Source organism: Cynoglossus semilaevis, chromosome 5 (genome assembly GCF_000523025.1).
Source record: "Cynoglossus semilaevis isolate Cse_v1.0 chromosome 5, Cse_v1.0, whole genome shotgun sequence".
Taxonomy (NCBI): Eukaryota; Metazoa; Chordata; class Actinopteri; order Pleuronectiformes; family Cynoglossidae; genus Cynoglossus; species Cynoglossus semilaevis.
The window spans coordinates 14,721,655-14,745,348 of NC_024311.1; the positions used below are offsets into that span (position 1 = coordinate 14,721,655).

A 23,694-nucleotide genomic window follows, 5' to 3' on the forward strand; every position below is an offset into this window, starting at 1 on the left:
GACTGTGACACACACACACACACACATACAGACACACACACCATTGGTGGACAAGGATGTTAAATTAATCACGTATCCACATGCATGCAGACATTTATATCTTAAACTCAGTCTAGTGTTTATTTCCCAGCTCTGAACGACTGCTCGTCAACAGACCGTCTGTAGTCAAGGAACACAGAAGGAGGAGGAGGAGACAGAGGTGTGTTTTTAACACCGGGGACTCTCCGTGACAGTCCATCCACTGCTGACTGTGTGACGGCGACAGATACCACTCTAAAGCTCTCAGCATGCTTTCAACCACTTGAGCTGTATTGCATGTTGTCCACTACATTTCAGGAAGGACGTGTTTCTACACTTTCTACGGAGTAAATACCACAGCTGTGAGATAGAATTCTGATCACATCACATCGTGACATCTGAAAAAGTACACTCGATTCACCTGGCAGGTAATGTTACAGACACGAGGATGTTTTATTGTTAATGTTTGTCAGCGAGTCACTACAGCTGAGATCATTTACTCAGAGGCGCATGTTTTTGTTTTGTTTTTGGTTTTGGTTTATGAATGAAACCTATTGCAACACCATGAATGCCTTTAAGGGGAGACTGAGGGAAAACGATCACTGTTTACTTGGAGATTTCTTTTTATTCAGTTTATGTATTTAGTTCTCCTGGTGCCCATATAAGGCAATGACCTATGGATTGAACCCCAACTGGTTTGGTCTACAAAATGTCTTGGTAGTTACATTTGGTGTAGGCTTGTCAGGAGTGCGGCCCATAAATTGTCAATGCCTTGAACTCATGTGAAAGAGAGGTGTGCCCTGTCATTGGACCTCAACAAAATTGCTGTGTGGCTACCTACTAAGAGTTAGCCTTTTCTTAGTGGACAGGCCAGTGAACATTCTAGAAAAGCTTAAACTTTAGAAGAGAATCTTGTGTGAAATTCCACTAATTTTCCTACATACAGATACAAAGTTTAAAACACCACAGTCTTCCTTCTTTTTCCCAACCTTCCAAAAAAGTGAGTTCTAAGGAAGTTTTTTTTTCCCAACCTTCCAAAAAAGTGAGTGATGAGGAAGTCTTTTTGTTTTACTCTTGTCTTCATGCAAACACTGACCAAAGCACAAACTACCTTTGTGTGCTTCTTTTTCATACAAACAATGTCACGATTACAAACCAAATGCTTTTCATTTAATTAACACTGAAGAGGTCATAAGGTTAACCTCCATTTCCAAAGGTGAAGTCTTCCTCATAAGATTTTCCATTTGTTGTCGTGAAGTTTTAAGTCAGAGTACAGTTAAAATTGGAATAAATATATAGATACGTTTTAAATCCAATCATAAAAAAAATCCCAGAAAAAACATAATGGACATAACTCTTAAGTTATTAGTCAGAATAAATCGATTTGGAAAAGTACCTGCCAATGCAGTATAATCTACCATAGTACAACACTTGTAAAAAAAAATTTGGAAAAGTACCTGCCAATGCAGTAGAATGTACTGTAGTACAACACCTGTAAAAATACCTGTAATGGCTTCATGAAATTAATTATATTTTATTACTGGGTGTTAGTACCTGTAGTAACAGTGTCATGTGACATTGAAAAGTTCTGTCGATATTGGAACTCACTTCACTTGCTCTTCTGACTCACTAGTGTCTGTGAAGGTGTTGCTGTTTTGTCTTAATGTTTGAAAAATGCCTCGTGTTTATCAGATGGACAGATGCTAGCTCGTTAGCAAATCCAGCTACAATGTCTTTCCGTCTAACTTGTAGTGATCTTTAAAAGATGTTGGGGCTTTTAATGGTTCACTATTCTTAATTTGACACGTCAAAGGGTTCTGTTTGTGTTTTATTTTTGTTTTTTGACATGATGCACATTATGTACCGTGTGTAGGTGTTCTTGTGTAGCTACTGAATTGCTGTGTAACCAGTTTGCTGCCCTCTTGAGAGAGTCTCGTGCACATTGTTATTTATGAAAATAAAATAAAAAATGTGTGTATGTTTGTATGTTAAGCAGAATGAAATGAAGATGTAACATGAAAACGTTGACTGTATGTGACACATCAGTGCAGACATTTATTTTGGAAAATTAAAGTCTGGTTTTACAGCCTTGATATAATGAAATTGACCGGTGCCATGTTGAACAGTGTAGTTTAGATTCAGGCCTGTACTGAACTGTATCTGTTTATAAAATACAAATGTGTTCTGCACACAAGACCATGAACTACACATTAAAAAAATGTTTCCTGGTGTTTTAAAACAAAAAAGTTTAATCTGTGGACTTCCCTTTGAACGGTGATTAACTCTGCAAAGTCGCCCCCTGGTGGTTCGCTGCTGCTATTGGTCAACCTCCTGGGCTTACTTCCAGTACCAGATGATTTTGCCCACTTCCTGTTCACTGTATATTTGTATCCTTTGACTTGTACTAGATTTCTTTTCTATTCTTTTTTTTTAACTTATGATACTGAAGCCGAATCCTACCCACCATCATGACCAGTTTGTCTCCTGCACAGACACCTATTGTAATGTCCTTCAACAGATCCCTGTCACGTTCTGTGTATTTAATGCCTGCTCATTATGCTTTTTGTCATGTGAAGTCATTGTGAATCGAATTGTTACGATGAAGCCAGATTTTGGAGAAACTTGCACAAGAAACTGATGTTTCGTTACGCTAATGCTAATGCTAATAAAATGAAGCCCGGTCAAATGATGTTCAGAACAGTCCTGAAAACATTAGAAAGGGATCACACACCACACAAAATAAAAGTGATATGTTGAAGACTTGTGTATCGAATGGGTCACGGGATGATTTATTTTGCATTGTAAGAGCTAAGGTTTAGTTGAAATATTCTACTTTGCTTGGTTTGTACAAATGACAATAACATTCATATGACGAAAGTACTGATTAAAATATCTTCGAAACACTCCTTCACGTCTGTTTCTTTTGTGGATTGTGTAAAACAGACAAAGCATCCAAACTGAACGAGTGAATATTTAAGAGTCACTGTAGTAGTGGGGACAGTACAAATTGTAATATTGGTGCTGGTGTTACACTGCAGAAAATAAATATTAGGGAAGTAAAATTAGAATTAATTAATCTAGTCAAAAATGTAATATTTGGAATAAAATATTTGTAAATAGAAGAAGTCTAGAATCGGTATAATGTTTTTAAAATGTGGGTAGTAGTACCAGTCCTAATAGTGATTGTAGATAGTTAGTAGTTTGTGTTATGCCACTTATTATCCAGCAGAGGGCATTGTAGGGCATAACGCGGAGGGCAGCAGAAACGCAACAGAAGAAGAAATCTGCTCCAAGAACCGGAAGTGATGTTTCAGACCACCTTTACCTCTGTATAAGAATCTAAGCAGGAGAGACAGAACTACTATGCTTACATAACAAGCACACAGTATTTTACTGATATTTCTGCACACCGCTGAAAACATGGGACGAAAAGTGACTTTGGCGACGTGCTCTTTAAACCAGTGGGCTTTGGACTTTGACGGAAACTTAAATAGAATCCTGAAAAGTAAGTAAACGAACTTTATTTACTCGCTGCGCACTCTTACAGCTTTTAGCTAAGACCACGGTACAAGCAGTAAGTTTTCTTAAAAGTACTGGCAGTACTAGTCGCAGCTATACGTTTACTACTTATATACAGTGCATTCTTACCTATTACATTAATAACCTAAGTAAGCAATGTAAAAGTACGTTTTTTATTTTAAAACATACAGTAGTTTATAGTCAAGTCTTATGCAGAGGACATTCATATTTGTGAGTTTTTACGTGTTTTTATATGTTTAGTATTTAGTTGCATATTATTGACTTCACAGTATGTTAATCGACTGTGAGTAAAGTTGTCGTTTAAGTTGTTTTCTTTTTCTTTTCTTTTTTTAAGAAATTGGCCTGAGGCTGCCATCTAGATTAATAGTTTCTCAAACTATGATATTCATACCACTCAAATAATTATTATTATTTCAATACTATGCTAAGTTGAACATTTTTTAAACAGTTTAAAAAGTTGAGGTTGAGAACCACTGAACTGCTGTTCTCTGTGATATATTCAGTACTGTGTAGTATTTATCAGTGATACTAGTGAGATAGATGGTCTCTGTTAGTGAAGAAATAAAAAGATTGGACTGTGGTTGTGATCTTTGGTCATCATCATTGGTCAGGTTAGTTGTTTTCTTTACGATGTTGATATTGTTGATATTGATATTCATTGATATGTATTTTATGGTAGGAAAAACACAAAAAAGAATATGTAATATATGGCAGATCTCATATATAAAGATAGTGAGTGATTATTATCGTTATGCTGATGACTCCATGACACATTTCTATGTTTGTTTTTATATTTATAATATTTTGTTATAAATTGTTCGATTACCAGAGAAACAAATACAGCGTTAGGTCACAAAAGCTGAGTGATACATCTTTTACTTATCCTACGGGAGAAGCAATGTAAACCTCTATATTTACATTAAAGTAATACAAATTATTTGTTGGTATCACATAAATCTCCAGTTGTTTTTCTCTGCAGGTATTGAGGTTGCAAAGTCGCATGGAGCCAAATACCGACTGGGACCAGAGCTGGAGATATGGTACAATTAAAAAATAAATAAATAAATAAAAAATCTTACTTTCTAAACATGATTTAATCACCTCACATTTTCTTCCAATTTCCTGATATTTTTTAGTGGTTATGGCTGTGCTGACCACTTCTTCGAGTCGGACACGCTGCTGCACAGTTTCCAGGTCCTGCAGCAGCTTCTGGAATCTCCCATCACTCAGGACATTATCTGTGACGTGGGAATGTAGGTATAAGACCTGGCAAAATATTCAGTACTTTTAGAGAAAGTCCAGCTGTATATCATTGGTCCCACTAAGATGTAGTGTAGTACAATTCTTTGTGGAGTCAAACACCTGTGAATGGTCTTTTTTTTTTTCTTTCTCTGAACTTCAGGCCTGTCATGCATCACAACGTTCGCTACAACTGCAGGGTCCTCTTTCTCAACAGGTGAGTCTGTGAGTCAATGTCTTTTTAGCAAAATATTCCTTTTCATGTTAATATGAGGTTGAAGAATACGGTTTGCTGAGACAACCTTAAAAAACACACACGTGATGAAGACATTTGGTTAAAATTGACAAAATTGGAGATGTCATTTTATTCATCTTTCTTTACTTTCTTCCCTCCCTGTAGAAAGATTCTCCTGATCAGACCTAAAATGACAATGGCCAACCACGGGAACTACAGGGAGCTGCGCTGGTTCTCACCCTGGAACCAGCCGAGGTTGGTCACATGAGTACAGTTTTTTTTTTGTTAAGACCAGGCCTCTACATAATACAACATATTTTATAACTCTGACAGGTGCTACATAATACAACATATTTTATAACTCAGGTGGTAGGTATATGGTTGTTTTACATATATTTTTTTAATTAATTAAGGAAGGTGGAGGAATATTTCCTGCCCAGGATGATCCAGGAGGTCACCAGCCAGGTGAAGAAACTTTGAAATAAGTTTGCTTTTAATGCTATTTATTGTAGTTTCTTCTGTTTTGGATGATCTTGTTCCTTCAGTTAGAGGTGTCTGTAAACAAAAAATAAAACCTGTTCTAACAGTTATAGAATAATTCAATTATAACAGTTTTCTTTGGTCTTCATAGTTAAAGTTTAAAAAAATTTTTTTTTAGGAAACCGTCCCATTTGGTGACTGTGTGCTCTCCACCAAGGACACCTGTATTGGGACTGAGATGTGTGAAGAGCTGTGGCAAGCTAGAAGGTAGAGTATCACTGTAGAGCTGGGGTCTGTAGAGTTTAAGACACCTGCTATAAAACATACAGTTTTTTTCTTATTCACACCTGCTATAAAACATACAGTTTTTTCTTTGTTTAGTGTTTGTTCCCTTTGTCCAGACCAAAAAACCTAAACTTAAAAACAACTGCATTGCTTTTCTTTTTTTGCTCAGCCCTCATACTGAAATGGGTCTGGATGGTGTTGAAATCTTTACAAATTCCTCAGCCTCTCACCACGAGCTCTGCAAAGCTGACCAGAGAGTCAACTTGATCAAGTCAGCCACAAGCAAAGTAAAGATTATACTAGTTTGAAAACAGCTATTTTACTGTGGAATCTCGGCTGACAGTCGTCGCCGTGTTGTTCCAGGTCGGTGGGATCTACCTGTACGCCAACCAGAAAGGCTGTGATGGAGACCGTGTCTATTACGACGGCTGTTCCATGGTGGCCGTCAACGGTGACATTGTGGCCCAAGGAGCTCAGTTCTCGCTTGATGATGTGGTACGTGGCTCAGAATTAAGAACAGAAATCAGCCCAGGTCTGGAAGATGACATGTCTGACAAGTCGTCTCATGTTTGTCTTAAAATTGAACTGAAGTCAAGCATCACAACATTCTCTGTGTCAGTTGATGCAGGAAACAATATTATTATCTAAGTGATGTAGAATATGTGTAATATTAGAATAGAAAGCAGTAATTAGAAACTCTTCCTGTTTGTGTGTGTTTGGTGCAGGAGGTGATCACGGCCACATTAGACCTGGAGGATGTTCGCAGCTACAGAGGAGAAGCATGTCAACCTCACCTGGTGAGACAGGTTTTCACTTGGTTAAATATCCTAAGTGAGTTTACGTTAATTGGAGTTATATGTCAATATATCAATGTCATGTGTTCACCTACAGCAGAAAATAATTGCTGAGTCATAAACCAAAACGGTTATGAAAGTTAGCTATAATTAGTTATATTAAAAACAAATAAGAAGCCATAATTTATTTTTTTAACAATGCTAATAAGAGGAACTAAAATAGCTCTGAAAATAAATAATATTCAGAATGTTTAAATAATATTTAAATCATACTCCAACAGGTAATCTGTTATTCTGGTAATCTAAATAAATGTGTCTTGTTGTGAATTTGTAAATACCTAAATAAATGTGTCTTGTTGTGAATTTATTATTCAAGGAAAATATGTAAATATCACTTTCTGGAAAAATTATAATCTCAGTAGAAAAATTATATACATAAAAACATAGGCCTCTTATACATCCTGTCCTCACTTGTCTCCTGCAGGAACTTGAACCCAAACCATGCCACAGGGTCAAAGTTGACTTCTCCCTGTCCACTGACAATGACCTCTGCCTTCCTACACACCAACCATTGGACTGGTGTTTTCACAGTCCAGAGGAAGAGATCAGGTTGTTAAAATCAGATTACAGTCACCACAACTTTATTATGGTCTATGGCCTGTCTGTTAATGACTACTTCTGTGTTTGTCATCCTCTATCAATGCTAATTCTAATTGTAGTTCAAATATTTACCATGTCATCCAGTTTAGGGCCGGCCTGCTGGCTCTGGGATTACCTGAGGAGAAGTGGAATGGTGAGCAAAAAAAATAAGAGATGACAGCTCAATTCTGATTTGAGCTATTAGATAAATATGGAAAAGGAGCTAAAAACCTGTGACGGACTCACATGTGGAATATGTTTGTTTGTGTTTCAGGCTGGTTTTCTGTTGCCCCTGAGTGGAGGCGTCGACAGTTCCTCCACCGCCTGTATTGTCTACTCTATGTGTTCGCTGGTCTGTAAGGCTGTGAAGGATGACAGTGAGTACAGTTTACACACAGTAACACACTGTTGAGGGTTGTTGATTTGATCACAGATATTACACACAGTAACACACTCTGTTGAAGGTTGTTGATTTGATCATAGACACTCTAGCACCCCCTGCTGCTCAGCTGTGTCCACAACAAGAAGTCTGGTTTTTGTGCACCACTACACTCACAGTGTCTGTGATTTTTCTGTGATTAAAGCAACTACATGTTAGTCAAGCTTTTTTTTTTTTTTTTTCAGACAACCAGGTTCTGCAGGACGTCCGCAGAGTGGTTGGCGATGACTCCTACCTTCCCCAAGATCCCAGAGAGCTGTGTGGACGCGTCTTCACTACCTACTACATGGGCAGTAAGAACTCCTCTGAGGAAACCTGCAGCAGGGCCAGAGACCTGGCACAGCAGATAGGGAGGTAGGAAACCTTCATTCTTTTCACACAGTTCTCATGTTGCTCTGTTGTCTCAATTTTTGTGAAATGTCTTCTAATATTTAAAGTTAAGAAAAAAAACTTTCTGTATTCCTGAAACATCCAACTGAAACATTTGTTTAATAGCAAGAGAAATAAAAGAGACTTAACTTTTGTGTTTAAAGTCTCTTACTTTTCAGTGATTTAAATGCTTCAAATTTAAATTTATGGAGTAGCAAACGAATTAGATTAAACATTTAGAAAAAAAAAACAACTAATGCACATTATCGATACATTAATTGCTATTAATTTTTCTATTTGTTTGCAGCAACCACATGAATGCAAACATAGACATGGCAGTGAATGGAATTCTGGGAGTTTTCTCAGCAGTTACCGGAAAGTTACCTCAATTTCGTGCTCACGGGGGAAGTCAGAGAGAAAACCTGGCTCTGCAGAATGTTCAGGTGAGGGAACGAGGAAGACTGTCTTCAGCTGTTGTCGTGACACAGACATGTTACGCTACAGAATCATCAGTTTCACTACCGTGACCTCTGTGTGTGTGTGTGTGTGTGTGTGTTTGTTTCTAACAGGCCCGCGTCAGGATGGTTCTGGCTTATCTGTTTGCCCAACTGAGTCAGTGGGCCAGAGGGAAACCTGGTGGGCTACTGGTGCTAGGCTCTGCCAATGTGGATGAGAGGTATTACCCATGAGTCACTGTGTTTAGGAGGGTAACACTGCAACATTAGTGTTTAATAATAGCAACATGAACAGACAGGAAATGGCTGACATACTGTACAATAGTTCCGCCTTTTGGATGTGAGGCTTGCTTTACTAGTAACTTTACTAGAGAAGGGGCGACACCTACTGGTAAGATAATAAATTTAAAAAATTGAGTTTTTCACTTTTAAATTTTTTTTTCAATATACTTGATAGTGAGTGCCAAAAGGCTAGCATCGGGCCTCGGTCCAACCAACTGAACGCAACACAGTGTGTTGCAGCTGCTTCATGAGATTCCTTTGTTTTTATACCACAGTGTCAAAGCTGGTAATTAAGAAAATGACATTTACGTTGTTTAATAATCTTCCTCTCCCCCAGTTTGACAGGTTACTTCACCAAGTACGACTGCTCCAGTGCTGACATCAACCCAATTGGAGGCATCAGCAAAACTGCCCTAAAACGTTTCCTGCTTTACTGTGTGGAGCACTTTCAGCTCACTGCTCTCAGAGGGTGAGACTGGTTTGGTTGGTTTGCAGTTCTGTTCTGTTCTTTTGTATTTTTTTAATATTGCACCCTGCATCAGCTAAACACAATACGTTGAAATCCAAATCTGCCAAAGTTGGAAAAATTGTTGCTTTTGAAGTTGCCATATTTGAAGTTCTTGCTTGAGTTAAAAGGGAAATGGTTTACATCAAATACATCATGTGTGGACTCTGAAAACAGATATTAGATATTACATATGTTTGACCTTCAGCCGTGACCACATAAACAGGGAAGCCATGCAGTGCATTTAACAGTTAAACATAATTGAGACTTACTTCGTCAGTTGAGTTTCCTCCGATCTTTACAGCCAACTGTAATTAAATGTGATTTGTTTTTTTACGTCAGGATGGATGAATGAATTTAGAGTCACATAATTTCTTGATTGTCTGTGGTTATGGTTCCCCACAGAATCCTGTCGGCTCCACCTACAGCTGAACTGGAGCCACTGACAGACGGACAGGTGTCACAGACTGATGAGGTAAAAAAACAAAGATATTTCTGTTTAAACGTTATACACAGCCTTTAAATGATGGTTGAACTGTTCAGAAAGATCTGATGTTGAGTTATTACTGGTGTAAACCAGAAGTCCACCTTCATTTCCTTCGTTTTCCCCTGTGCTGCAGGCCGACATGGGGATGACCTACTCAGAGTTATCTGTGATTGGCAAACTGAGGAAGATCACCAAGTGTGGACCCTTCAGTATGTTCTGCAAACTCATTTATATGTGGAAGGATTCTCTTTCAACCACACAGGTGAGTGAGCTACAGTATAGCGGTTTGTTCATCTTCTTCCTCTTCCTCGTGAGCTCCATCCTTAACAATACATTTTCCAAAATATTCACTATCTCTCCTCAACGCCATGTCCAAACCATCTTAACTCTATTAGTATTAGTATATTAGTAACGGTATGATTTACTGTCAGCGGTAAAGTGAAGGTCAGAGGTCAAGTGTAATCTTCTTCTGTCTTTGTTGTTTGGAGGAAATCCAAGTGTTTGTACCTTTGGAGTTATTGACACTATGATTAGGTGACAAACACGTCTGTAACTTCCTCAGGTTGCCCAGAAGGTGAAGCACTTCTTCAGGATGTACTCAGTGAATCGTCACAAGATGACCACAGTGACACCTGCCTACCACGCTGAGAGCTACAGTCCTGACGACAACCGCTTCGACCTCAGACCTTTCCTCTATAACACACGCTGGACCTGGCAGTTCAGGTGCATCGACAACCAGGTACATGTGGGTAACGTAGCGTTCACTTTACTGACACTGACAGAGAAAGTAGCAGAGATGGAATTTGATGAACAAGAAAAATGTAAACATGTCAGTGAAAAGACATGGTTTGATGGAAATTTTTGTGCAAAAAAAATAGCATTAGATGATTTGGTAAATCATAATGCCATAAAATATTTAGATTGGTTCATTCTGTGATGCTGGTTCCTGCATTTATATATATTTATATTTTTAAACTGTAATAATTTTTTTTTCACATATTCTCCACACAGCTGTCTCAGATGCAGGAAGAAAACTAAGTGGCGATGTTTTTGACTTGTCCACGGGAAATCCAGAACTGGAACACATCAGTCATTATGTGAGGCATTTATGCTGTGTCTTTTTAAATTCACTACAGTCGGACCAAAGACTTCTAGAAGATCTGGTGTATTTTAATATTATACATCTGATTAATAATATAAAATATCTGTATGTTGCTTTGATTTTATAAATGTTGGATTTATATTGTAAATCTTCTTTGAACCTGTACCTACTGTTGTGTTTTTAACAGTCAGCACCTTACCTCATACAACTTCATTCTCAGGTTCACAAGGACAAGTCTGAAGTCTTTAGTTCTTTTGTTTTTTTTAAAGCATCCATGACTGTTGGCCAGTGGCCAGTGTTTGACACTGATAATCAGAATGAGTGACTGTGTCGAATTAAAGAGCCTGTGTAAACAGATTTCTATTTGAGCTGTTAGATTTATCATTTATTCAGGTTTTATTACATTTATTATGAAGCTCTCACTCCAGGTCTAAAACCTCTGTTGGTTTAATATTCTTCTGCTTAGAAATTTTCTATGAAATATTATTTTTTTGGCAATCCTGTCTGAAATGTGTAACTAATAGAAAGTAACTCATGCTACAAAAACATAGCTATTAATACCTTATGGAATCCACATTTTTTTGTGTATAATTTCACTCTTAAGATTTTAATTTAGCCATATGGACTTTCACTATTTGTCATGTGTTTTGTTTTGATTTTTTTTTTAACTACATGAAGGTTAACAAACCGCAGGGATGCGTTCCAGGACAATTTCCAGACCATCTTCATTCCTTGCCTTGCTGTGATTTCCTCCTTATTTGGGTGGAGTTAGTTAGTGGTAATTTAAAATATATTCAGACTGGAGAGTTATTTTTCAATAGAGCAGTTGTTTTAAATGTCCTGTGAGGCACCCTTAAGTCATGATTTTTATGTGACCCCAACCTGATATTCTTATACTATACTATGGTGACAGCTTCACTGACATTTTCTTAGAACAGCCCCAGTTCATGCTTTTGTTATTGGTGCTACAGACTTAGCAGCAAACACATCCACAAAGGTCAGACACATTTATTATGATTGGTTTGTCCCTGATGTCTTCATATCTGTGGTTACCTAAAGTTTTCTCCCACGGTACAAAAGCCTGCAGATCAGGGACCTTGTGATACTGTCCAGGGGTTTATATCGCCCCCATCTGTTGACTACCGGGATTGAAAATTACGAACTATTCACTTAAACCTCCATGTTAAATACATCTGTGCCTCGTTATCGTGGACTATAACAATATTTCTGGCATTCTCACTGTCAAAAGTTCTGATAAAGTAATACATTTCTAGTGCAATGCCCTGACAACAGGGACTCTACTGTGTGTGTGTATGTGTGTGTGTGTGTTGTAGGTGGAGTTAGTGTGTTTTTAAAGTGACTGTAAAGTGAAACTCGAGGTCAAGGAGGGAGGGGGCAGCAGCAGCAGCAGACTTCCTAAAACACATCTACACACACTTCTGACTCTCTGCTTTACGGCACTTTTCGTCATGTTGTTGTTATACTTTTTTCAACTTCCTCTCCACGCAGTGACCGAACACTGACTGCCGACGCTGTGCGGACCAGTGAAGAGCAAAACGCGGTCATATTTCCTGTATGGAAACGGACAGACTGCTGGGCGGCTCGGTCGACGCAGCCTCCGAGGATTATGGATCCTATTCCGGGTCTGAGCACGCAGGGACCACCGGCAGGCGGCGGAAGTCCCATTCAGTGACCGAGGAGTACTGCACTATAGAGAGGGGCTCAGGTGAGTGGGGAGTACGAAACGAAGGCGGAAAAAAAGACGAAGTGAAAAACCTGATTTAAGAGACAAATAAGGACGAATATTATGGATTCGAATAACAACGGTTGAGAATAAAGTTATAATACTACGAGAAAAAGCACATTTACAAGAATACGGATTATTGCAAGTCAAATACAATCGTAATGTAACGAGAATGTTCTAGAATGAAGTACTAATCTTATAAGAATGTTTTATTAGGTTAAAATATAATGTTACATTTGAACACCGGAAGAAAATACAGCAATTGTACGACCATTAAGTCGTAAGAACTACGGAATAATCTGTACATTTATAAAAATGTAGTAACCTCATGAGAATAAATTACTCAAAAATTCGCAAGAATAAACTTAAAGTTTTAGAAAGTCAAACATTTAGAGGAATGAAGAGCTAATATTATGTGTCCAATATTATGTAATGTATCTTTCCACAATAGCATTACGGTATCATGAGCGTTAGGACATTAAAACGATCGTGCAGGGAACTTCCAGAAGAGTAGCACATATTAAATTATAATTATAACTACTCAAGTATAACTACTCTAGTAGTTCAGATTGAGTAGTTATACTTATTCTTTCCTTTTCTCGTGGTATTTTGACTTTGTTACTCTCAATATTATAATTTAATTTTCATGAAGTTACATCTTAATTCTTCTATTATTTTCAATGTGGCCCTGTTATTTCATTATGTCTAAATCGTTATCTGACTTTTTGTTTACTTCTCATCCTCGCATCCTCCATTTAATTAAAGTAGTAGAAACATGACAGTAAATTTAAAATCTGTTTAGGGGGGAGTCTGAACTGTGCTGTTGAACAGGGCAGAAAATTGAAACAACGTACAGGATGGAAAGTCACGGAATAAGTTGGGATCCAAATTAAAAGGTTAATTTGTGAGACAACTGTGTTCACCCTGGAGGAACCATTGTTCTTACCTACTGTTCAGTCTAACTTTCATATTCAGACTGTACAGTGTAACACCATTTCACAGTTGAACCACTGCAGACGTGAAGCAGGATGAGAATAGAGGAAACGGTTCTGGTCACAGCCTCTCTCTGTTATCGTATTCCTCACTTTGCTGACTGAGGTGTTGTAGCGGCCGTTTTAAATGGTGCTTTGTCACTGACCCCCCTCAAGCCCCCAACCACAAACACCAGAACCACTACTGACACATCCTGCTGTGACACATAAAAAGAGCCCCTGCAAACTGTGTGTGAGTAAATGTGTGAATTTGAGGCTGCAGCTGAGTCACAGTTTCTCTGTCAGTGTTGAGCGGAAAATCCACCGGCCGCGGTCACCTGACAGTTGAATGAAGAGCATCACTAACCTGTAAATGCTGATTGAGACCCATTTAGTTTGGTTAGCAGCTATGTTGTACAGCCTTAGGCTTTGGGAAGCTGTTCCATGTATTTTAGGAAGGTCAATGCAGCTTTATTGATGTAGTGCATCTCAGAGAAAGATCAGTTTTATATCAGACAAGGGATGTTAGAGATGGAGTTGTCATGAGATAGGAGACGAGGAAGACCTCAGAGAAACTTTGTGGATGTTGTGAACGAGGACATGGAGCTAGTTCTTGTCAAATCAGAAGAGGCGGGGATAAGGCTGAGCTTAGTTGTGATGGTCGTTTCTTCCACTTGTGTGCAGGTTTTCCTTGCACTCTGGGCTCCACTAACTGCCCTGAGTGTGTCAGCCTCAGAGCTCTGCTGGGTTTACAGTGACTTTAGTTTATTACTACTATATTCAGACAAAGTGGCAGACCTCATCGCATTGCTCAGCAATTTGGTCGTCCAAAAATAGTATTGGAAAAGATATAGTAATATTTCCCAACTAGGTCAGTATTGCTAACTTAACTATTAGTGGCTGTAATAACTCAGTGGTTCAGAATGAGTGTCAGTAAGTGGCACGCACTGGTGAGATGGTAGAATAGCTCACGTCTAAGACTCCCCAGGCCTTTCCCACGCCACTCCCTCACTCCTCCCACTCTGTGTACAGTTGACTCCTCAAGTAATTACGCACAGTTGAAGGCACAGTTGACTCCTCAAGTAATTACGCACGGTTGAAGGCAGTTCCCCTCCCAGTGTTGGTGAAAATATGAATGTGTAACATCCAAATACAGTGTGTGCTAATCCACTCTTTTTCAAAGACCTATTCTCAGCATGTTTGAGTATGAAAATTGTACCTTTAGCTGCCAGTGTGCCGTCGACCGCCGACACTCTCCCACATTACTCACGTCCCTCAGGCTTCCACAAATGACTCATGTTTGATCCTCGTCTTCAACTGTGTTAACTCTTATGACTGACTTACGCTGGTGTCAAGTCTTTGTTATAAAAGTCAAACACCTTTGTGTTTCCACCCCTTAAAAAAAAACCAAACCAAACTCTGACATCAGCTCCCAGTCCAACCAGTTTCCCAGACAAACACGGCTCAGCCAGTGTTGTTGGTAGACTGTCACAGAGCAGGATGTCTGTGCAGACCTCCACTTGCTGACTGATGGTTACGCTGAAAAATTGGGTAGACGGCGTTAAAGGTCAGTCACTGACGTCATGGTCTTGTTACTCCCCACAGAAGCTAACGAGCTGTACGTCCAACAGGCCGTGGTGTTTATAGAGGACGCCATACAGGTATGTACTGTATTGTTCATTTCTTGAATGTTTTTCTAACATAATGATAAAGTTCTAGCCATAATAACTTATGGCGAGAAGAATTCAGAGCAACTAGTACTAACCTATTATTACTGTTCCACTGTGAGAGATAATTTATTCTTTGTTTTTAAACACCCCCTTAAAAGGTGGTGCTAAAGCAAATTATTAAATAAATTTAAAAAAAATTAGTCCAGTTGATAAATTGTATTGAGTTGTGATGTTTTCCTTTATTCCAACTTTTCTTTTTTTGGAGTTTAACATACGGTGTTTTTGTGTGAATCCAGCTGAGGTGTAACCACTAATTCCCTAGGTGTGTGTTATTTAGTTGTGTTTGCTGATAGCAAAGGGAAGGATCAGGTTATTCTCAGTTAATATATATGTAATATTTACACACTGTCAGCTGTGCTGCTTCCATTTGCAAATCCCAGCCCGAAGACGCAAGACATTTTTAGAACTAATAAACATTTTTAGAGACTAATTTTTTTTTTTAGTCACTACATATGCCAAATATTCCAGTAAGATCTAACAAATATAAATGAGCAAGTTTTCAGCCTTGCTACATTCCTTTCAAGTCATGCTGGATGTTCTTTCCTACAAAAACACAAAAGAGCGCCCCCTTGTTCACAGGCTGAAGTCAGAATTAAACTACTATGTTTTTTAAAATTGTTATTGGAATTCACCTCATGTGATCAAACTGGTTATTATTTCTGTTTTTGTTTCCAAAGTTATAAAGATTTTCTTCTAACTCACAGTACCGGTCCATCAACCACCGCGTTGACGCCAGCTCACTCTGCTTGTATCGATGGTACTACTCACGGATCTGCCAGTGGTAAGTTGGCCCTCGAGCCTAGATTTACCTGACATTTACCTACAGATTATAAAAAGGAACAAGCACTAGTGCAGAAGCAAAAGAGTCTGAAATAGTATCTGTAAAGTCTAAAAAATTGAAGTTTTAAGTAGAAAGTATTTGGAACATTTCTTCTCCACACACCGGTGTTTATTGTTTGTTGTCACGTCGTGTGTAAGCGGATTGGGAGATGATAGACACGAGCTTTCGTTGTGTTTGTCTTGGAGATAATAGAACAAATTTAAGCCAAAGAAACTTTAATTTTTGAACTTTCCAGCCAATGTCATTGAAGTTAATCTCAGCAGCAGGATGAGACTTGTTTTTTTTTCCACCCCAAACCACAAATCCTCTCACCGATCCTGTTTCAGGGGCCTGGGCCTGACCATCGCAGTCTTGCTGCTGCTGGCCTTTGTGGAGCGTCCGTCATCTTTGTCGTCAACCTCAGACCTTCGACATCGTCCTCCACCGTGGGAGCCTCCCTGCGGCCTGACTGAGAGCATTGAGATTCTCTGCCTATTCATCTTCTCTCTTGACCTCATTGTCAAGGTAAATAAACTGATGTGGAACATGTTTGTTTTTTTTGTTGTCACATTGAGTGTTCTATGCTATGTTTTTATTAAGCCTTTTTTTTGTTATTTATTTATTTATTTTGCTTAAGCAATATTTAACCTTTTGGTTTCCTATCCACAGAGTTACTTGATTGGCTGGGATGAATTTAGGAAAAACAAATGGCTTATTGGTTACACCGCAGTTCTGTCGCTTTCCATCATTGACTGGGTGTTGTCTGTCAGCATGGTGTGTGACGAGGTGAGGCTCGGCTGCACAGTGGTAAAATAATAGGGTAAACCCCTCAACCACTGTACCCTGATTATTGATGATTTGATTATTCAGGTTCTGCTTCATTTATAATATTTCCCCTTCCCCACATTGAGATATTCATAGCCTTATTTTTTATTTTTATTTTTCAGAAATTGAGAGTTCGCCGAATCGTCCGGCCTTTTTTTCTCCTGCAAAACTCCTCGCTGATGAAAAAGACACTGAAGTGCATTAAAAGGACTCTGCCAGAGATCGCCAGGTAAGAAGAACTTTTAGAGCCCTATCAAAATTAGTTAATTGCTTAACCTGATACAAAACTCAGATAAAAAATAAACAAACAAAGAAAGCCAGGATCCTTTCTTCATCTTCCTGTGACATCACTTATTCCTTTTATATTTACTCTTTGATCTTTTATGACTCCCACAAATACGAAGTTTCAAACTATGGAATTTGGTTGAGAACCAGTGTTTTAAAATTTCAAATGGTGTGATACGCCAAACAAACAAAACCAATCGTGACCACTCAGAACGTTTAGTAAGAAAATTAAAGTGACTTTTGCAAAAACCATGGAGTCCATTCCAACGTCCAGAGCAGGTACAAATGATTCGATTAGAACCAAAAGTCAGTCTTCACCCAGCACAGGGAAGCACGGCCACCTCTTCCTTGCCAAAGTGATCTTACAGATCTTTGAGAGGACCGGTGCGCTCAAAGGACTGTCCGACGAAGAGGCCACGCTCCATGTCTGCCACCTGGTGACGGAAGTGATGAAGGAACTGATTATCCCGGCTAAAGATGTTCTGCACAAGAACAAAGCCGTTGTGCTGGCTAAAAGAGTGGTTAAAGACCTCGAAGAAAAGTATGACGACAGGCTGACGAATATACTGCTGGAGAAGGACCAAGTGTTGTCTGTCCTCATCCCCTGCCTTCAGAAACACATGAAGGAGACGATGAAGAAAAAAATGAGCAGGAAAGCCTTTCTGGTGGCGCTTTCTGCCGCCATTAATGTCTGCATTATCGGTTTTACTCTCCTCATTGTCTTCCTAATAACTGGCGTCATTTAAAAAAAAAAACAAAGAAAAGTCAGACATTGACCTGCAGGTTCTTGGACAAAATGTTAATGTCATCATGTGACATCAATAGCCAGGTTGGAGAGTCTGACGTGGTCCCTTGCTGCCGTGTCTCTGGTACTTTTCTGGTTCCTGAACCGATCAAGACAGTGTCAGCACAGAAGAAATGTGTTAGTGTTCTCTTTGGGTACAAAGAAACACCTTTTAGTTTTAGGTTGTTTTTTTTTATCTCGATGTTACTACTGTATGTCATCAGTGGTTTTGTAACAAAGCTGTAACAAAAGTAGGAGAAGCAGGTGGCGCTATACAGACTAAAGGAGTTTTTTTTTTTTTTCCAAGAACCTGTTGCTGATCATTAAGGCGTTACTGCTACGATGTAGTTTTTCATTAGCACCAGCTTACTAGGATAAATTAAAGGTTTAGTTTACTTATTGGAACCAGAGTCCTACGAAGAACCACACAGGTACATGTGTATTTTATTTGACTTGAGAGTACATTTTTAAAGAAGGATAAACACTACGAATACTACGAGATAGTTAGGGTTAGAGGTTCGTTCAGTTGTAACACCTTTATCAGTAAACACTGTGGCAGCTCAAAATGTTAACTGTCACTTACCAAAGTAGCCAAGATTACAATAATAATAATAAAAACACACCAAAGAAGCTGTTTTAGCCTCTCAGCTGATTGTGTTGGTTCACCATAGAATTGTGTGGTAGAAGTTCTTAATAATGTTCAGAGAAAAAAAAAGCAGATCCAGGAGTCGTTCTGTCCGTCAACAAGCAACGTGCGCACGCAGCAACAGTTCTTGGTTATGTTCACAATGAAAGAAAAAATAAAACGTTTTCGTGTCTCCAAGTTTGTATGAAATTACAAGTCAGTGAATAAAAAAAGTTCATGTTCAGATATTATGTGGTTTCTTGGTTGTACTGGTTTCCCAAAAAGTAAAAAGAGAGAAAACTTAGTAGCCGTGTGTGAAACCGCACTGACCACAAATTTTAATGTAAAGAATATCAATAGTATTATTGTTTTCATTCCTGAATGACTGACTAATGCATTTTAATATATTTGGAAAAAAAATTAAAATAAATTTAAAAAAAAATACATCAAGGACAAAATTAAATTATCAACATAAATACATCAAGGACAAAATTAAATTATTATCAACAGCTAGTCACAGACCAGATGTGGGTGTTGCATGGGCTGGAAATGGGCCCCCGGGCCGCAAGTTTTAACCCTTTGTTGTGTTGCCTGCAGTGACTTTGTTTTAAAATAGAGTCCAATTAATAATTAATAGAATAAACGGACCTGTTCCCCTGTCCTGTGAATGTGTGTGTATTGACAGTGTCATCCTGCTGTTGGCGCTCCACCTCGCCCTCTTCACCATGATCGGGATGCTGCTTTTTGCTAAAAATGAAGTGAGTTTATTTTGCCGGACCCTGTTGTTTTTTACTCGACTCAACATGATTACTGTTGTCTGTTGATTTGGCTTCATCTACACTAGTTTAATCACAATTAATCAGGATGTGTCCTTATCAATTATGATTAATTATGACAAATCAACATTCCTTAAGAAACCTTTTTCCTGTGTATTGCGGGAACAGAAATAACAGCAGGTCGACGTATGTGTTTCACACCTGTTTTGTTGTTATTAATCCACATGACCTCATTATCAATAACAGTCGACCGCTCTGCCTCTCTCAATCTGCCTCTCTCGCTCTGCCTCTCTCACTTCTGTGTTTCTGCTCAGGACCCAGAGAAGAATGGAGAGTGGGAAGTTTACTTCAGAAACCTGACCACGTCCCTGACCTCCATGCTGGTGCTGCTCACTACGGCCAACAACCCCGATGGTACAAAGTCGGCCATGTTTAGTCTTCAGTGATTTTTTTTTTTTCCCCTCAACCATGAATGTAGTTGATTTGTTGAGACAACACGTTACCATCCTGATCATTTCTTTCACATTTCCACAGTCATGATCCCGGCCTACTCCATAAACAGAGCTTACTCCATTTTCTTTTTCGCCTTCAGTATAATCGGTAAGTCATACTTCGAACCGAACACATTTCACAAATTACATATTTGACCTAAAATTATTTTAGGTAAATGTTTCTTTTGCTCTCAGGTACCTACTGTCTGATGAACCTCCTGACCGCCATCATCTATAACCAGTTCAGGGGATATTTGCTGGTGAGTCACAACACTGCCGTACTTACCCATAAAACGGATAACACTGTAAAAAAAAATTAAAGTGGAACATTTGGATATTTTTTAAACCTCCACGCGACCGTTAAGAAAACATTCAGTCGTTAATGTTTTCGTCCAGATGGCCGTCCAAACCTCCATCATCAGGAGACGACTGGGGATCCGAGCTGCCTTCCAAGTTCTGAGCTGCCAGGGAGCCCAACAGGCTGCTGAGTGAGTGCACACACACACACACACGCACACACACACACACACACCCACCCTAACACACTTACACACACAATTTAAATCCAATTTTGCTTCTTTGCGTTTTCAGGGAGCGTGTGCAGGTTGACACCGTCCTGGATGTGATGTCCAGAGTGAAGATGAAAAGTTACTACAGAACGGCAGTCGTTACGGTCAGAGCTCAAACCAAATCATTGGAGAGACATGGCAGGGATTGCAAGTTTCTAAATCAAGATTTATTTTTTGTAGTTACAGTATATTACAGTGTGAAGATTGCACTGATTTATAATATAATAGGTTAAGTATAGTGTCGTGGAGGGGTTGTAGGTGGAGGACGGGGCTACAATAATACTATTTAAAGAAAAGACAGCAGATCTTTTTTTTTTTGGAATCCTTGATCTAAATGTGCTTGTTGTCATAATGTATGTCCAGGTTCAGAGGTTGAGGTTTTTATTTATTTTTTTATTTTTTTATTTAATGATGTTCCAATACATTTTTATTTTCTCCAATCTATGCTGTTCTGTCAAAGGAACAAACGCCTGACTGAAAATGTTCACTGTCTCAAATCAAACGTCAGGAGGCGCAGCAGTATGCAGAGCTGGGCTACATGGATCTGAGGCAGTTCAGTAAGATCTTTGATGAACTGGATAAGGACCGTATCAAGGAGGTAAATCTGTGTGCTAATTATTTACACTGTTGGAAAAGTGGTGTTGTTAAAAAAAAAAAGAAATGAAACATTTTTTTTGGTGTGATTCTTCAGCATCCTCCTCTGCCACAATATCAGTCTCCACTCCTGCAGAGACTACAGGACATTTTCAGCCACTACTATCTCACTATATTTGGCAACGTGGTGGCACTTGCTAATGTTATTTGCATATGTGTAAGTGTTAAACCACACTCCCCTCCTCCAGACACGAAAACACCCACACACACATACACACACACACACACATGCTTTGTTAGTGCAATGACTTATGGGATTTTTATGGATGTGTAGAAGATTGTCCAGTTTATGAAATAAAGGTTTTTATAACAATTGTGAACGAACTAAAACCTCTCATACTAATGTTTTATTGCTTTATTTAAAAAAAAAACTTTCTCCAATTTTTTTATTTTTATGAATCAAAATATATGAAAATTTCTCAGCCACTCACAGTAATGCGATTGTGCAGCAAAATTAAACAAAAAAACAAAACACAACATAAAAAAGACAAAAATTTGGACTTAATTCCTATGAAATATGTTTTTCCTTCCAGACCATCCTGGTGTTGAATTCTGAGAAGGCTACATCACAAAGAGACAACATCATCTTAGAGGTCCGTAGCTGTGGAACCTGTCCTCACCGCAAATAAAGTTATGTTATCATCTTTTTTATATATAAATGTTTGTTGATGTATTTTCTCTCTTGTTGCTTTATCTTTCAGATTATCAACCTGTGCTTCATCCTTTACTACCTGTTTGAGATGTCTGTGAAGATCTTTGCCTTTGGCTGGAGAGGATACCTCTCCTACAGGAACAACATCTTTGATGGGTTTCTTACACTTCTGCTGCTGGTAACTTCTAGTTACTTCTATTCTGTTTTTTTTTTATCATTGACTTATAAATAAATATACATGTACATGCATATGTATATATGTGAACATACAGTATTTAAATATATATGTATATACATACATAAGAGCTAAACAGAATGTGACTCCTATTCAGTGTTACATTATTACTGTGCTAATTAATCTATATTGATTCAAGAATGTCAGTCTCCAGTAAAAATCAACTCTTTTTTCCCCCACTTTTCCCACCCTAGGTTCTACAGATCACTATTGTTGCCACCTACAGACTAGAATTTACTGAATGGTGAATTTCTTCTTTTTTTTATTATTATTTTACAGACCGTAGACATCTAACCACACTTTTTGAACATTGTATTGTCATTTGGTGTTTGTGTTTTACGACAGGACCTCACCTTTGAGAAATGTCATGTCCCTGTGGGAAATGGTTCGCTTGGTCAACATGCTGATCGTCTTCCGCTTCCTGCGCATCATCCCAAATATCAAGGTACAGAGTTGACCTGAGAAAATGGTAAAAGGTTCTGTGTACAAAACTTGAATTTTATCACTTTGCATTTGATCACTTTGCATTTTACTTAATCACCATTTTTTAACTAATTTGTAAGTTTTTCAGAGTATATATTGTATTTTATTTTCCTAATATACATTTTAATAATTTCAATTTCTTAAAAAGTGCATTTATCTGTGCATTTAACCAGCAGAGATGTTGCTGTTACATTTTGGTCAAAAATGTTTATGCATACAGTATGTATTTTTTAGTCACTGTACATTTTAATTAATACATTGTTGTACATGTTGCTACTTCTTTTTAAACCTTTTTTCTCTTTTTCACATCTAGTTGATGGCCTTAGTTGCCAGCACATTGTTGGACCTAGTGAAAAATCTGCGAGCCTTTGCAGGAATACTAGTGGTCAGTGCTGTCACTGCATTTACTCAATAGTAATAAGTCGTGTTGAAGATGGGCAGAGTCTGAAGTTACTGTTGTCTGTGTGTAGGTTGTGTATTATGTGTTTGCTGTGTTTGGGATCTGGCTTTTCGAAGGCGCGATCAAACCTCCTCCAGAGAGCAGGTACTGTTAGACATTACAGTGATTTGTATTTTTTTTTTTCTTCTTTACTACACTAAAATGAATGGAAGTACAACTCTTGTGTGTGTTCTGTTCTGTTTCTGTGTGTGTTTGCCTGTGTGTTACAGTGTGATCACAAACACCTCTATGGCCAATATCTCCTCTAACGTCAGTGTTCAGTGTGGTTCGTATGAGCAGCTGGAATACTGGCCAAACAACTTTAACGACTTTGCGGTAAGTATTAACTACATTTACTTTTCCTTTTTAATTATCTATAAGGCTTTAAGGAATGATTGCACTTTATGATACATCTTAATTAGTTCCAAACACTGTATTTTACTATTACGTTACCCATGATATAATGAGTCTGAAGCACGAGTAACTGAAATATTTCTATCTCTTCTTACACCCTTTTTGATCTAGACGTCAACCATTTATCACAGTAAAATACTATAAGTTTTCAAAAATAAAAGCTTCTCAAAAACTATCCTTAATTGAGTTTCTTAAAAATGACTAAAAATACACTCATTTGTCTTAAAATACTTAGCTATGTCCATTTCTGTTGTTAAAATTCATAAAAAATATACTTTTTTGGTATGTCAACTTTTCATCACAGTAAAATTCTATACCAATAAATTCC

At 38.2% G+C, this 23,694-nt stretch overlaps 2 protein-coding genes and 1 long non-coding RNA gene across 4 annotated transcripts in view; 2 read left to right on the forward strand and 1 right to left on the reverse strand.

Moving 5' to 3' along the window:
• Position 1: 1 nt before the first annotated feature.
• LOC112487050 (uncharacterized) lies at positions 2–2,918 on the reverse strand. The gene is made up of 3 exons (XR_003049773.1): positions 1,476–2,918; positions 1,050–1,414; positions 2–1,007 (listed from the first exon to the last, which is right to left on the reverse strand). It is a non-coding gene; the product is annotated as an uncharacterized LOC112487050 (long non-coding RNA).
• A 408-nt stretch (positions 2,919–3,326) lies between these two features.
• On the forward strand, positions 3,327–11,226 carry nadsyn1 (NAD synthetase 1). Of its 2 annotated transcripts, none has more exons than XM_008310669.3 (21): positions 3,327–3,523; positions 4,538–4,598; positions 4,695–4,811; positions 4,961–5,014; positions 5,198–5,287; positions 5,446–5,497; positions 5,691–5,779; positions 5,967–6,084; positions 6,161–6,292; positions 6,523–6,594; positions 7,076–7,200; positions 7,336–7,384; positions 7,505–7,607; positions 7,855–8,023; positions 8,346–8,481; positions 8,608–8,714; positions 9,113–9,244; positions 9,686–9,755; positions 9,901–10,029; positions 10,330–10,506; positions 10,779–11,226. In XM_008310669.3, the coding sequence occupies exons 1-21, from the start codon at positions 3,439–3,441 to the stop codon at positions 10,803–10,805; spliced, it is 2,094 nt and encodes a 697-aa protein (XP_008308891.1). In that variant the 5' UTR covers positions 3,327–3,438; the 3' UTR covers positions 10,806–11,226. The 2 variants fall into 2 exon arrangements, with proteins under 2 accessions (XP_008308891.1, XP_024911540.1); XM_025055772.1 differs by having other exon boundaries at positions 3,389–3,523; positions 4,695–4,815.
• Positions 11,227–11,651: 425 nt separating this feature from the next.
• tpcn2 (two pore segment channel 2) overlaps positions 11,652–23,694 on the forward strand; it is a 20,438-nt gene continuing 8,395 nt past the window's right edge. The window contains exons 1-21 of the mRNA XM_025055770.1: positions 11,652–12,595; positions 15,190–15,245; positions 16,019–16,095; positions 16,482–16,659; positions 16,804–16,920; positions 17,082–17,188; positions 19,339–19,411; positions 19,744–19,843; positions 19,964–20,029; positions 20,116–20,180; positions 20,317–20,408; positions 20,512–20,593; positions 20,998–21,087; positions 21,181–21,300; positions 21,677–21,736; positions 21,845–21,973; positions 22,225–22,274; positions 22,376–22,475; positions 22,827–22,898; positions 22,984–23,057; positions 23,183–23,288. Coding sequence (XP_024911538.1) covers positions 12,445–12,595; positions 15,190–15,245; positions 16,019–16,095; positions 16,482–16,659; positions 16,804–16,920; positions 17,082–17,188; positions 19,339–19,411; positions 19,744–19,843; positions 19,964–20,029; positions 20,116–20,180; positions 20,317–20,408; positions 20,512–20,593; positions 20,998–21,087; positions 21,181–21,300; positions 21,677–21,736; positions 21,845–21,973; positions 22,225–22,274; positions 22,376–22,475; positions 22,827–22,898; positions 22,984–23,057; positions 23,183–23,288 — 1,965 coding nt within the window. The 5' untranslated portion in view covers positions 11,652–12,444. The remainder of the gene's footprint in view (positions 12,596–15,189; positions 15,246–16,018; positions 16,096–16,481; positions 16,660–16,803; positions 16,921–17,081; positions 17,189–19,338; positions 19,412–19,743; positions 19,844–19,963; positions 20,030–20,115; positions 20,181–20,316; positions 20,409–20,511; positions 20,594–20,997; positions 21,088–21,180; positions 21,301–21,676; positions 21,737–21,844; positions 21,974–22,224; positions 22,275–22,375; positions 22,476–22,826; positions 22,899–22,983; positions 23,058–23,182; positions 23,289–23,694) is intronic.